The 14,235-nt window shown below is 37.0% G+C and overlaps 1 protein-coding gene and 1 long non-coding RNA gene across 3 annotated transcripts; one reads left to right on the forward strand and one right to left on the reverse strand.

Moving 5' to 3' along the window:
* The first annotated feature begins 901 nt into the window (after window positions 1–901).
* LOC130569246 (uncharacterized) lies at window positions 902–7,867 on the forward strand. 2 transcript variants are annotated; one of them, XM_057358760.1, is made up of 8 exons: window positions 902–948; window positions 1,827–1,914; window positions 4,462–4,979; window positions 5,067–5,556; window positions 6,189–6,398; window positions 6,551–6,710; window positions 7,202–7,281; window positions 7,363–7,867. In XM_057358760.1, the coding sequence occupies exons 4-8, from the start codon at window positions 5,461–5,463 to the stop codon at window positions 7,651–7,653; spliced, it is 837 nt and encodes a 278-aa protein (XP_057214743.1). In that variant the 5' UTR covers window positions 902–948; window positions 1,827–1,914; window positions 4,462–4,979; window positions 5,067–5,460; the 3' UTR covers window positions 7,654–7,867. The 2 variants fall into 2 exon arrangements, with proteins under 2 accessions (XP_057214743.1, XP_057214742.1); XM_057358759.1 differs by lacking the exons at window positions 902–948; window positions 1,827–1,914 and having other exon boundaries at window positions 4,085–4,979.
* Window positions 7,868–13,036: 5,169 nt separating this feature from the next.
* LOC130569663 (uncharacterized) lies at window positions 13,037–13,882 on the reverse strand. The gene is made up of 4 exons (XR_008964864.1): window positions 13,791–13,882; window positions 13,584–13,629; window positions 13,328–13,397; window positions 13,037–13,140 (listed from the first exon to the last, which is right to left on the reverse strand). It is a non-coding gene; the product is annotated as an uncharacterized LOC130569663 (long non-coding RNA).
* Window positions 13,883–14,235: the final 353 nt, after the last annotated feature.

Below are 14,235 nucleotides of genomic sequence, written 5' to 3' on the forward strand. Positions count from 1 at the left end.
TTTGAACTGTTTTTGCTTGATAGTTTTAATTCCAATTTAAAGCAAAATACATTCTAGCTAGAAAGGTCAACATACAGCCATTTCAAAATTACAGGAGAAGACTGATGTGGTCATCGTGGAGGATAAAAATGAAAATGGCAACATAGAGGAAAAGGTCACAAACACACCTGACAGAGAAGTTCCTGAAGACAGTCTTGGAGTAATGCTTATTCCTCCAATTTTACTTGATTTAAACCAACACTTACTGTCCCACTTACATTTTATTTTCATTAATTTTCTGTTAATTACAGATGTGCCCTATATGCCAGAAGGAGTTGCCATTGTCAGTTTCACTCTAAAAAAAGATTCCTTTAGGTTCTATATAGAACCCTGGGGTTCTGTACTTGGCAAATAGAACCTTTTACCAAAAAAAGGTTCTATGTAGAACCCTTGGAGGGCAAAGAACCTTTTTAATAAAATGGTTCTATAATTCATGTTTTGTGACTGAAGTGTAAACTAAAGATAACACAATAATTATAGACCTACACAACACATTCACAACACATTTTGTGTCAAAAAGGAGAGTGACTGCTGTGGTCAAAAACAAGAGAGTCAACAAAATATTAATATTGTATTATAATATTAATATAAAGTGTACTGTTTGTTTCCTGTAAGCTTTTTTATGCAAGCATAATACATTTCCTAATACATTATTGTTTGCCTTTTTGGTAAATCATTTTGTATAACCAGGTGTTGTCTTTATTTTGTACCATACCATATTGTCAATGTTTAATTTAACCCGAAGGGGGAATTAAAAACAAATAATCGCTAAAATGCCCTCTTGTGGCGTATATTCGTTGCACCATCCTTGAATTCCTATTGGTGGATTGGCAAAGATGAACCTCGAGACAGTGACAGTTTACTTTTAAAACTGAGGAGTCCGCCATTTCTGCCCGTTCATACCGTCGGGTAAGTAAAGTTTTTTACATTTTTGAAACCATATTACTGAAATATTTAGTATAATCAGTTGATATTTATATTTGTTAGAGTAGCCCTAGTGTTAAATAGTTATACTAAATATAATATTTACCTCAGTTAAAAATACTGCTGGTAACGTTAGCACTGACGGGCTTCGTCAGCCGTCTATTCAGAAAGTGCTGTTAAACTGATTTTGCTCCGGTTTTTAATGAATTAAGTTACATTTTACCTTTATTTCCTTGTCATTGTTAATTAAATTGTCAATATAAGACAGCTGTGTTATAAGGCGACGAGATAGACAGAAGCGTAATTTCAATGAAGCGCGTGGTCGCTGTTCGTTAACGGTAAGATAACGATAAAAGCGAACCGGGTGGAAGACGGAGGGATATGATATGTGAACGTTTGTCACAGTTTTATACATACTCCGTGAGTATTTTTTCACAGGCCTATGTTAACAGGTGTAGAAGTTCTTAAGTTTGGGCCGCGGCCCGCACGGTCCATTTTCGTGCTGTCAGGCTCCTCCAACCCTGATCAAACTTAACTGCCTGCCTGTTACTTTTCAGTAATCCTGAAGATTTTGATTAGCTCGTTCAGGAGTGTTTTATTAGGGTTGGAGCTAAACTCTGAAGGAAAGTGGACACAACTTCCCGCCGGTCTGCATTATTTGCTGTACGATTGCAGTGCACTGCAGCGTTCGTATCCGCACCGAGTCTGCGCATTAATGTTTGCTGTGATGCACGCAATGGAAGTGATTATAGCTGTTAAGATGTCTAAATCTAACATTCAAATGTTCTAAAGCCAAACCTGTTTATGTGTGTTTAATGCATAGTTCTGTTATGAGGTGTTATGTATGCTTTTTTCTTCCCCAGATAACCATGGTTGATAAATGGTCAGTAGATGACACCTGCCACTGGCTTCAAAATATAAACCTTATTGATGCAAAAGAAAGTTTCAGAGGTACACATGAAAATTTATAAATGTTCATTTTGTGATGATGTAAAGTTTCAACTCGCCAAGTATCTAACTCACTTGCAAGTGCAACATAACCACCAAGCAGATTTTAGTGTTACCTGTAACATTGAGGGATGTTTTAGAAGATATAAAACTGTTGCAAGTTACAGAAACCATATCTATCGAAAGCACAGACAAGCTTTGCAACATCCCCTATTTGAAAAGGCAACTGTAGATTAAGAGGACAATGAAAGTGAGGAGGAGCTGCCTCAAGATGATCTTGTAGAGAACAACCAAAATTCTTTGCCTGGAATTGATTTAGAAACTGTGTTATTGGGACTGAGACGGCATGTAGCCCTCTTTATATTAAACCTTCAAGAAAAACATTTACTTCCTAAAGCAACTCAGGATACCATTGTTTCCAGTTTGGAGTTCATCTTGAAATTTTTCCAACAAAATTATTTTGAAATCATAAAATTCCACTTGACTAAATCTGGGTTTAGACTAGAGGACCAGGAAGACTTGGATGACTTGCTAAACAATCAGACACTCATAGAAAGTGTGTTTGCCTATGTTCAGTCAGATTATCAACTTTTCAAATATTGCAAAGAACATCTACATTTAGTGTAGCCAGTTAAGTACATTCTTGGAACCAATAGCCAAGGAAAGGAGGACTCATTTCAGTATGTTCCTATCATAGATGTTCTGAAGACTCAGTTGGAGAAACAGGAGATATTTGAATCATATTAAAGAACCTGTGAACAAGCCCCAAGTACAGATTTTTTAAGTAGTTACACAGATGGAGAATTCTTTCACGAGAGCCCCATTTTTGGAGATCCTAATATTGTAAGATTACATCTGTACACTGATGAATATGAAGTGGTAAACCCCTTGGGGTCTAAAAGATCAGTTCACAAATTAGCAGCCTTCTATTTTATGATTGGCAATCTTGAATCTAACTGCAAATCACAATTGAGGCATATACATTTGTGCTTGCTTTTAAGACATCAATTTCTGAAGAAGTATTCATACAGAGACATCTTGCTGCCCCTGATTAATGACCTGAAACTGTTGTACACTGAAGGACTGCAGGTCAGTGTAAATGGTCACAACGTCAGTTTGAAATGCGCTCTTGCCACTATTTCAGCTGACAACTTGTCTGCTCACAGCCTGGCAGGTTTCACCTGCTGCTTTAACAGTGGACGGATCTGTCGCTTTTGTATGATCAGCTACAAAGACCTAAGGTCTCATGTTAATGAAGATGATGTAATAATTCGATCTTCTCAGGTACATCAGTACCATCTGCAAGCACTCAGGGAAAGTGCTGGAATATCCAAACAGACATACGGTGTGGTCAGTGAGTGCCCTTTCACTGAGCTGAACTACTTTGATGTAACAAAAACCTTTCCCCCTGATTTGATGCACAATCTTCTGGAGGGTGTGGTGCCTCTTGTGATCACCAGAGTTATCCAGGCATTACATTTTTTGCACATTGTCTCATTAAGTCAGGTAAATGCTGAATTGGATGCATTTAACATAGGGAAGAACGACCGAGCTAACCTCCCCCAGAAACTTCCACAAAGTGTGCTAAAGCAAAACACACTACCAGGGTCTGCTGCTCAGGTTTGGTGTCTCTTCAGGATTTTGCCATTTCTCATTGGACATTACATTCCGGAAGGTGAGGTGCACTGGGACATTTACCTGAAGTGTAGGGATATAGGAGACATGATTTTGTCCCCCAACATATTAAGGAAAATCATCCCTTTCCTAAGTCTTCAGATAGGAGAATTCCTGTCCTCCTTCCAGTCTGTATTCCCTAAAACTTTCACTCCGAAACTACACTACCTCATTTATTATCCACAACTGATACTAAAGTTTGGGCCATTGAAACAGCTGTGGTGCATGAGATTTGAGGGAAAGCACCAATACTTCAAGCGATTATCCCACAACACATGTAACTTCAAGAATCTCAGCTACACCCTTGCGAAGAGGCACCAGTTAAGACAGTGCTGGGAACTGACTTCTCTGTATTCCCTGCTTCAGAACAACTACACAGAGGGTGAACGGGCAGTACCTTTTCGAGCATTACCACTGGAGATACAGAAAGGTGTGATTGGAAGAAGTGAGGCAGAGGATATTCAGGGTGATGAGAGGCTTGGTGTGTTTAGCTCTCTTATGATCAACAACGTGAAATACTGTGTGGGAGATAACTTAATTGTAGATGTGGATGAGGACATCCCAATCTTTATAAAGATTCTGAAGATTTTGCAGTTCAGGGGTGCTTGGTTGATCTTTGGCAAGCTGCGGATACCAAAAACATTTGAAAGACATTACCATGCTTTCAAATTGGAGGACCAGAAGGAGTGGATTCTGGTGCAGCCAGGGGAAGAAAAAGAATTTCATCCTCTTGACACATATGTGCATGATGATACTAAGTACATTACATTATATCACAGCGTGCACTCTTCTGGGTAAATATATTGTATGTCTGTGGTATCTCTTATTTTTTAATTATTTCTTCTTTGGAATATAAAATAATAGTTTTTTTTACAGAGCAGCAAATTGATGGGGAGACTCTGCTGGGTCTCACAGAAAGGATGGTGGAGAGACTTTTTCCTGTAATGAAACATCAGGTGACATTCATGAAGGAGCTGAATAAGTTAAAAAAGTAAGTCTGTGTTGTTGAATATTGAACATTGTTGTTAAATATAAAAAAATGTATGCTAACAACTTAATTTTTTTTTTCTTCAAACAACCTGGAAACTGAAGTGCCTAAAATATCTTGCACTCAGTATGTATCATTGTTTTGAAGTCCAAACAGACTGTATTGTGGCAAGTAAAATGAATATCCTGTATAAAAGACTTCAACATTGTATTCATGTTTACAGACAAGAACTTTGTGACCCATTTTTTGCACAACCTTGGCCAGCAGTATACAACCTGCCTGTCTTTCCCCCTGAATTGCAAGCAGCTTTGCAGAGGAAGGATCCAGGCTTTAAGAAGAAAGACAAGTCTCACATTCGTGCATTGCTAGTTCAAGTATTGTTCGACAGCATCACCAAGCACACCTGGTACAGTATTGTATTTCTTGTATTTTATAATGTCAATTCTAACGTGTTGGTTGTTGGGTAGTGAAATAATATATTTTATATTTATAGGTACCCATTTATGGAGATGTTCTGGGGAGTTTGATAACCCGCTTTCCATTTTTGAAGGATGGCAGCTCCTCTGGTTATGTATGCACATATTGCTGCTCTTTTTTTTTACTGTGAAAATATTGAGGTCACTGCTCATTGAAAAATCTCACACAGAAGAAAATTTTTACATGAAAATATATGTCTACAGGATAGCTTGTTGGAATGCCTTAGAAACAAATTTAAAAAAGAAAGGATTCCCTTGGTTAGTTCATCAATCGTCCTGAAAATGAAGGAGAAGTATGGGATCAAAAGGAAGTGTGACGGACAAACAGACTCTGAGGGATTTAGTCAACAGCAAAAGGCAAGTTCAGTTCAATAAATTTGATGTGGAAAAGCAGACAAAATTTGTCTTAACATGAAACAAGTGTTGACTTTATTATTTCAGAATGCAAAATGTAGAAGAGAACCATTGGATATAATGGCATATAATGATTCTGCTTGTTCAGAGGAGGTAATTAGAATTTTAAAGTTTTACTTAATTAATATTGCATATAGGAATTTATAGTCTGTTATATTTGACCTGTGCTTCTCTCTCCTTTATCCTAAATGTGTGCTCTCACTGAGCGTGTGTGTGTGTGTGTGTGTGTGTGTGCGTGTGTGTGCGTGCGTGTGCGTGCGTGCGTGTGCGTGCGTGTGTGTGCGTGTGTGTGTGTTTGTGTGCGTACTTGTCTGTGTACGTGTGTGTGTGTGTGTGTTGTGTGTGCGTGCGCATCCGTGTGTGTGTGTGTGTGTGTGTGTGTCTCTATGTCTATGTGTGTTAGTACGTGTGCATATTGTGTGTGTGGAGTGTTTTGTATGTGGGTATGTCTGTCTTCTGTGTTTTCAACCTTTTCTTGTTTCTGCAGGTACAACTTTAATTATTTTGCTTATAGTCAATATGTCTCATGTACAGCTGCTTTGTAACAATGAAAATTGTAAAAGCGCTATATAAATAAAGTTGAGTTGAGTTGAGAATTTGCTTTAGTTTTCCTTAAGTGATGCATCAGATTGAAACATCGGATTGACGTTTCAAAATTAACTATTTTGTTCTGTGATATGAAATTCATATTGACGTACTGTGACAATATTATCTTCCCATCTCAGATCGTGTTGGACCTGGAAGTAATAGGTGAGGATGAGACAAGTTTCCAGGAACACATTAATGCCGTCACCCTAGAGTTGCGTAAAAGCAACCCCAGTTACTCTGAGGTCAAGAACCGGATGAAGCGCACTCTTTTCCAAAGAGTACAGATTATGGAGAGGCCTGCTGCTGAAGTAATGGAGCAGTTTCCTTTTCTTGGAGTGCCACAGCTTGTGAGTAAACACTGTTACATTTTGTGCCAGGCAGATAAGAAATTAAGAAAAAAAGTCAGTTCATGCTGACTTTTAAGTACCGTAACTTGTTTGTCTGAAAGTGTGTAATTTGGATATATGCACCTGAAGTAAACAATTTTTTTGTGTTTAAGATGCTGCATGAAATGACAATGAGGTTTGGAACAGACTTGGCAAAGAACATGGAAACATCTCTAAATGAAATGGCCCCAAACATCATCAGGAGTGCAAAAGAAGGAAGTCAAAGGAAACTCTATGTCAATCTCATTGGACCAGCAGAGGAAACCACAGAAGGTAACTAAATCATATATTTGTTCCTTGCCCAGTGTAAAGTTGCATTATCTGCACTGTCAATGTAAACGTTGTAGCACCTATTGTATAAATTGTATTGGAGAAAACGTGAAATAATTTTAGTATTATTAAAGTTTACCCAAAAATGAAAAATTCTGCCATCATTTACTCACTCTCTTGTCATTTCAAACCTGTATGACTTTGTTCACCAGAACACAACAGAAGATATTTCGAAAAAGGCTGGTAACTGAACAACGACGGTGCCCATTGACCTGCATTGGTTTTGTGTCCAATAGAAGTAAATGGCTATCAGCGTTGTTCAGTTACCAACGTTCTTAAAAAAAAAAATATATATATTTGTGTTCTGCTGAAGAAAGAAAACCATATAGGTTTGAAATTACAAGAGAGTGAGTGAATGAATTTTCATTTTTGAGTAAACTATCCCTTTAGTTGATTTCTGTACCTAATGTACAATAATTTGTATCTGTTTGTAGGTCTTGTTAGGAGTGCTGCACTCATTTTATTGCCAGCATTATTTAAAGAAAACGCCAGCTTCCTCTACAGTGTAAATAGTGTAAGTATGGTCTTCTGTAGTTTTATTTACATTTGAGTCACTTGACTTTAAATAAAGGAACGGTTCATGTTTGTTTTACAGGAACCCAAAGGTCCTACACCAACCATAGTGTTTAACGGCTCTCCTGATCCCCTCAAAGCTGAAAGTGTCAGCATTATAATGGACAACGTGAACATCATAAGAGAGGCAGACATTGACATGACACAGGCTGTGGAATGCCTGTTTGCGGTCTATTTTCTTTTCAATGTTCAATACCCAGTTGCCATTAAGAACACAATGACTTTTATTCAAAAATATTTGCTCAAACTTAAGTCTCGTCACGACATAAGAACACCAATACCTGTACTAAAAATGTACAATCAACTTGTGTAAATTGTAGTGCTATTTAATAGATGTTTTAATTGTTTAATTGAATTGTTTTTATCTGCATTGTGATTATTTTCCTCATTTCAGAGATGCATATATGTACATACAGAACTTGAACAAGCTTATGTTCGTTTATAAAAAAAGTGAAAATGCTTAATGGAAATAATTTAAACAAAATGGTTGAATGCAATGTAATTAAAGTGTAAAGTTTAGCTGTTTAATACAGAGATGCAATTTTAAAATGTGTTTATGTTTATGTACATTTAGTGCAAAAACAAGCTTAGGCGTACGTTTATTAAAATGTGAAATTGCTTAATGAAAATTATTAAAACTAAATGATTGAATGTAATGAAACATTTTAAATGTAAAATAATTTAAAGTTTTGCTGTCTAATACAGAGTACAGAGATGTGATTTTAAATTATATTTATATTTTTGCATAATAAAATGAATAAATATAAACTTTTTGAATTGTCTGAATTGGCTATAATTTCTAATCAATAATAAATAACTCAATAATAAAGAACCTTTAATGGTTCTATAAAGAACCATTTAACTTGGATTCAAGGAACCATTTGGAGTTCTTTATATTGAACCCATTAAGTTGGTTCAATATAGAACCATTTTGGGGTTCCATATATGAAGCAGGTGATGGAACCATTTCTGGTTCTAAATAGAACCATTTCTTTTAAGAGTGTACCTTATCATGGCAGCTTATGTGCTGAGAGGTATAAACTTGTGTCTTTGAAAGTACAATAAGTGTGTTTCGAAACATATGCTTGGCATTCATTTTAGTGTTTATGTTAGGGATTTATGACTTACAATACAGTATTTGTCTTACTTTGCCATGTGTGTTTGTACATGACATTACGAACCGAAAAATGATGGAACAAGCTAAAACAAAGTAATGACTTAGGTTATTAAAAGGAGACAGCTTTGACCCTTACCATTAAATACTTGGTGTCTGTACTAGAATTGTATTTCAATTTAATTGCATCAGTATAAATGTTTTTTATTCTGTTTTGATTTCAGATCATTCAGTAATGACAGGGTGTTGGAAGATGACATAGACCAACCAGGGCCATCATCTATATCTCATACATCTCAGCTCAGCTCATCTTCAGAACCATCAACAGAAGGTAAATTATAAAATTGTGAATGTGTGTTTCTTTATGTTACTAACGTTTTTGTGTAATGATAGTTTTCTTAATATGGATATCATGAAATGTAATTGGCTATTTGCATTAAAGGAAAAGATGTGGAATAATGTTTTTAGGGTTTGTGGTCATGTACATGCAATCTATATATGTATATGATAATTGCCTGGTAATTGATTGATTGTATTATAAAACTCAGGCTATCAGACTATTCTTTGACCGACTATGTGGAGGAGGTAAAAGGCAGCCATCACTTTTGTTGTCACTAGATGCTAGAGACAATGATGAAGAGAGGGACAGATCCCTCATTTCATTCTACAAACAAAGACGTGAAAAGGACCAGTGGGCCGCTCCTTTTCGCTGTCATATTCAAGGTAACACAACAAAACCAATAGATTGTGATACAAAGAAACATTTAGCCTTTTTAGGATTTTTAGCTTTCTGATTTAAACTTTTTTTTTTTTCTTCTTTAGTACCTAGTATAGTAAGGTATGAAAACTACCTTGTGCATGTTTAAGTAGAACACTAGTGAAATTACTGTAAACTGAAATAAACTTTACTGATTGTTGGTTGTGTTGTCTGTTTTATTATTCTTTGGATACTTTGTATTTTTGTAGGGGATGCTGCCATTGGCATTGGTGTGACTAGACACATCCTGTCAACAACAATTGCTTGCAAAGTTAAAACATGGATTTAAACTGAACTGTGGTATGATATATTGTTAATGCAGTAATTGCATAATTTTGCAAATTTACATTCAGGAAGGAGTACTTTATTTGTTTCATTTTATGATTGTGTCCTCAGAGATAAATTTTATATTAAAATTCTTATTTTACTAACTGATGACTTATCTGCCTAGGGACCCTAACAATGACTAGGAATCAGCCAGAAAATTATATTAACATCTAACATCTAGCAAAAACCATCTAGCATTGCTTCAGCAAACAAACATATCTCATAATAATCACCTAACAATCTGTACATTTTCTGTCTAGCTGACTGATTATAAGGCCTTTTAACACTAGGAAGTAAACTATAACTCCTACACTTCAAGTGCTTTTAATGTTATTTTAAAAATTGTAATGTATATATATATATATATATATATACACTCACCTAAAGGATTATTAGGAACACCATACTAATACGGTGTTTGACCCCCTTTCGCCTTCAGAACTGCCTTAATTCTACGTGGCATTGATTCAACAAGGTGCTGAAAGCATTCTTTAGAAATGTTGGCCCATATTGATAGGATAGCATCTTGCAGTTGATGGAGATTTGTGGGATGCACATCCAGGGCACGAAGCTCCCGTTCCACCACATCCCAAAGATGTTCTATCGGGTTGAGATCTGGTGACTGTGGGGGCCATTCTAGTACAGTGAACTCATTGTCATGTTCAAGAAACCAATTTGAAATGATTCGAGCTTTGTGACATGGTGCATTATCCTGCTGGAAGTAGCCATTAGAGGATGGGTACATGGTGGTCATAAAGGGATGGACATGGTCAGAAACAATGCTCAGGTAGGCCGTGGCATTTAAACGATGCCCAATTGGCACTAAGGGGCCTAAAGTGTGCCAAGAAAACATCCCCCACACCATTACACCACCACCACCAGCCTGCACAGTGGTAACAAGGCATGATGGATCCATGTTCTCATTCTGTTTACGCCAAATTCTGACTCTACCATTTGAATGTCTCAACAGAAATCGAGACTCATCAGACCAGGCAACATTTTTCCAGTCTTCAACTGTCCAATTTTGGTGAGCTCGTGCAAATTGTAGCCTCTTTTTCCTATTTGTAGTGGAGATGAGTGGTACCCGGTGGGGTCTTCTGCTGTTGTAGCCCATCTGCCTCAAGGTTGTGCGTGTTGTGGCTTCACAAATGCTTTGCTGCATACCTCGGTTGTAACGAGTGGTTATTTCAGTCAAAGTTGCTCTTCTATCAGCTTGAATCAGTCGGCCCATTCTCCTCTGACCTCTAGCATCAACAAGGCATTTTCGCCCACAGGACTGCCGCATACTGGATGTTTTTCCCTTTTCACACCATTCTTTGTAAACCCTAGAAATGGTTGTGCGTGAAAATCCCAGTAACTGAGCAGATTGTGAAATACTCAGACCGGCCCGTCTGGCACCAACAACCATGCCACGCTCAAAATTGCTTAAATCACCTTTCTTTCCCATTCTGACATTCAGTTTGGAGTTCAGGAGATTGTCTTGACCAGGACCACACCCCTAAATGCATTGAAGCAACTGCCATGTGATTGGTTGATTAGATAATTGCATTAATGAGAAATTGAACAGGTGTTCCTAATAATCCTTTAGGTGAGTGTATACACACACACACATCTGTTTCATGTATTTTTTTATGCATTTTCATATCCTTTCAAAAATGATCTTATAGACAATGTCCTGGTACATTATACAGATAAGATACTACTGGAATGTTTTTTTATATATATTAATACATGACTATCTTCATTATTATAAAATAATTTTAATGATTTCTGCTTGTTGTAAATTATTTTAAATGTACAGGTCCTTGGTCGACTCGGTGCCCAACTGAAGCGGTTAAAAAAGTGATTGAAGGAGACTGGTGTTTGGACACTTCTCAGCTTCAGACCAGATGTGTTACCCCTGCTGTTCCCAAGAGAAAATTAGACTGAAGTCACACCTCAGGTAAATTGACTAATTATGCAAAAATTCTAATTATTTTAAGAAATATTTGTTTCCTAATACCATGACTGAAAGCCTAAAATTATGTTTTTATGGATTTCAGATGATATTGCAAGCTATCCAGTGGCCCCAACCACAGCATACAGCTGACAGTGAGGACAGCGATGCTGACAATGTGCAGCCTGAGAAACAAAACCTTATTACTCGATTTTTGAGAACCTTTGTTGAACATGGTACTTCTTAAATATCTTTTCCAATGTATTCGGAGTACACAATATGCTAATATATTAAAGCTTTTTTCTTTCATCTCAGCATCACCCAACAAATTGAGGAAATTCATGAAATTTTGGGTTGGTTGGGAAGTTGTGCCACATACCCTTAACCTGGAAATTGTTCAGTCCACTGGACAAAACCAGTTACCAAAAGGCATATACTTGTTATGAGCGCCTGTGCCTGCCAGATCACTACACATCTCTTTCAGCGTTTACTTCTGACATGATGATATGTCTACAGTCTGTAGAGAGTGGTTTAGGCCTTGTTTAAAATTAAGTTTTGTAACCATTCGAGACTTAAAATGTTCCTAGTTGCTTGTTATTGTTGCTCTTAACATGCCATGTATAATTACTACATTTAAATGTCTGTTTGGGCCAATCACAGTTCTGTAACCATGTAGTCACATGAACCTTACCGGGGCATTGTAAAGTCCCTGGATATCCTTAGATTTAAGGCCTGATTTGAGAACTTTGTTCAATAAAAAAAAGTCATTGTTGCATGTTCAATAAAAACTTGTCCAAGAACTGTTTTTATTCAATGACTGATTAAATGACAACTATTAGTACAAAGTAACATAGCTGAGAGCACAATACATCTTTCAAAATTAACTTTCAATTAGTAAAGTTAGCACATATTGAACTGTGCTCAAAAATACGTCCATGCATGCCATTGGACTCGGAGAGTTGTAAAGGATCTATATGTTGTCTCAGCTGCTCCATTTGTTCAGGAGCGAGAGGGCTCCCAAACTTTGGAACAGTCACCACAGTGTGCGCATCTTCAGTGTACCCACTGTCCTCCCAGTCAATAGAAGGTATGCTCATCTGCTAGCATTAAACTAACAAGAAAAAATGGTTATTTAACCATTACACCATATTAGATTACATCAAGAGTTTGTTATTATAGTATAAATATAGACTCTTTCAATGATAATGCTTCAATACCTCTGGATTGGTAATGCGATTTTCCATCTGCCCCATTTCCCACAGTTGGTTTGGTGTGAGATTTTGCTGTGTTCTCAGTGGGTGGTTGTCCCATCCTTCACGGAACATATCAAGATTTGCTTGCAGTCGGGGCAAAAATACGTAATGGCAGCAAAACAAGTGGAGAGTGCTGCTCAGATCCAGCTTGTCCTCTTCCTCTAGTGTGTGCAAAATTTAGTAGAACAAACTGGTGACACCCATCCAGATATCACGCCACAGCCAATTACAAAAAAGACAATTACACCACAAGTCTATCAAATAACTAAAATAAAAATGTTTAATAAAGTAATCAATCTTGCCTCGGATTATGGACACTTTTGCCTGCTATAAAGCAGTTACTGTCTGGCCCGTGCGCAGTAAACATCAGAAGAGCCACTCCAACGTTCTCTCCTCCTTGATCAGCTCGAACTCTAAACAAAAATAAAACATTAATACAAATTTCTGGCTCTTTGTTGTGTACATCTTATAAATTGCTATCCTATTTAATGAAATAATGTGTAATCTTAATATTGTGTCAAACCTAATGTATTAAACACATTGTTAGTATGTGACAGTTTTGATTTGAAACAGAATTAGGTTGTCGGAGAAAAAAAATACTTCTGTGGGTATCCAAATTCCTCAACAGCCTGACTGAAGAAAGACAGCCTTGTGTCAGATCGGTTGTTATCTGTTTAAGGATATAAATGTTTTTGTGTGTTAAAAAGCAGCTTTCTGCACACAAATATAAAATTTAACCCAGTAAACATATGACCCACATGTTATGATATTTGGTATACTTCATGCTGTTAAACTAGAGCTAAGTTTTCAGATCTACAACGGTACAACACTTGAAATAGTTTGATGTGTTGCTCACCTTGCGTGAAAAGCCATCAATCCCAGCAAAGACCACAATATTGTACCTAAAGTAAAAAGTTATTCTGTTAAACAATGTTTGAAATTACATCATAAACGTTCAAGTCAAAGCAGCAAGTTCAAAGTATTACTATAAATTAAAATACAATTAAAATAAAGTAACAAACACAGGTTATGTAATAAGTTTATGGTTTGTGTCAATATGTACCAAGTACTTTGGGCATGGCACAGAATATGTTCGCCTGATGACACATCCCAACTGAGTCATTCTTGACAGAATCCTAAGACTATCTACCCGGTGCATTGCAGCTTTTACTCTGTTCCACTGCAGCCTTTGACCTTGTGCTTTCAGTGCTCCTTTCACCAATCTGTAGCCTGCATGTGGTATTCTTTCCTTGACTTGTAAAACAAGTTGATCAAGTTCTGCATCAGTGCAGGTACTGAACAGTCCCCTAACTGTTAGGTTGTTCTCTGCCATCCTCCGAAAGAGTGTAGCACCGGGAAACTCCAAGCAAATGAGAAATTGTTGTAACAGGGAGTCCAATCTCCATTAGATGGGCAATGCGCTCTATAGGTATTACAATCCTCTGACACCCACTTACACTTTGTCTTTCCACTTGAACTTCTGGATGTGTCAATTGTGCATCTCTTTG

The sequence above is a fragment of the Triplophysa rosa genome, linkage group LG18 (genome assembly GCF_024868665.1).
Source record: "Triplophysa rosa linkage group LG18, Trosa_1v2, whole genome shotgun sequence".
NCBI classification, from domain to species: domain Eukaryota; kingdom Metazoa; phylum Chordata; class Actinopteri; order Cypriniformes; family Nemacheilidae; genus Triplophysa; species Triplophysa rosa.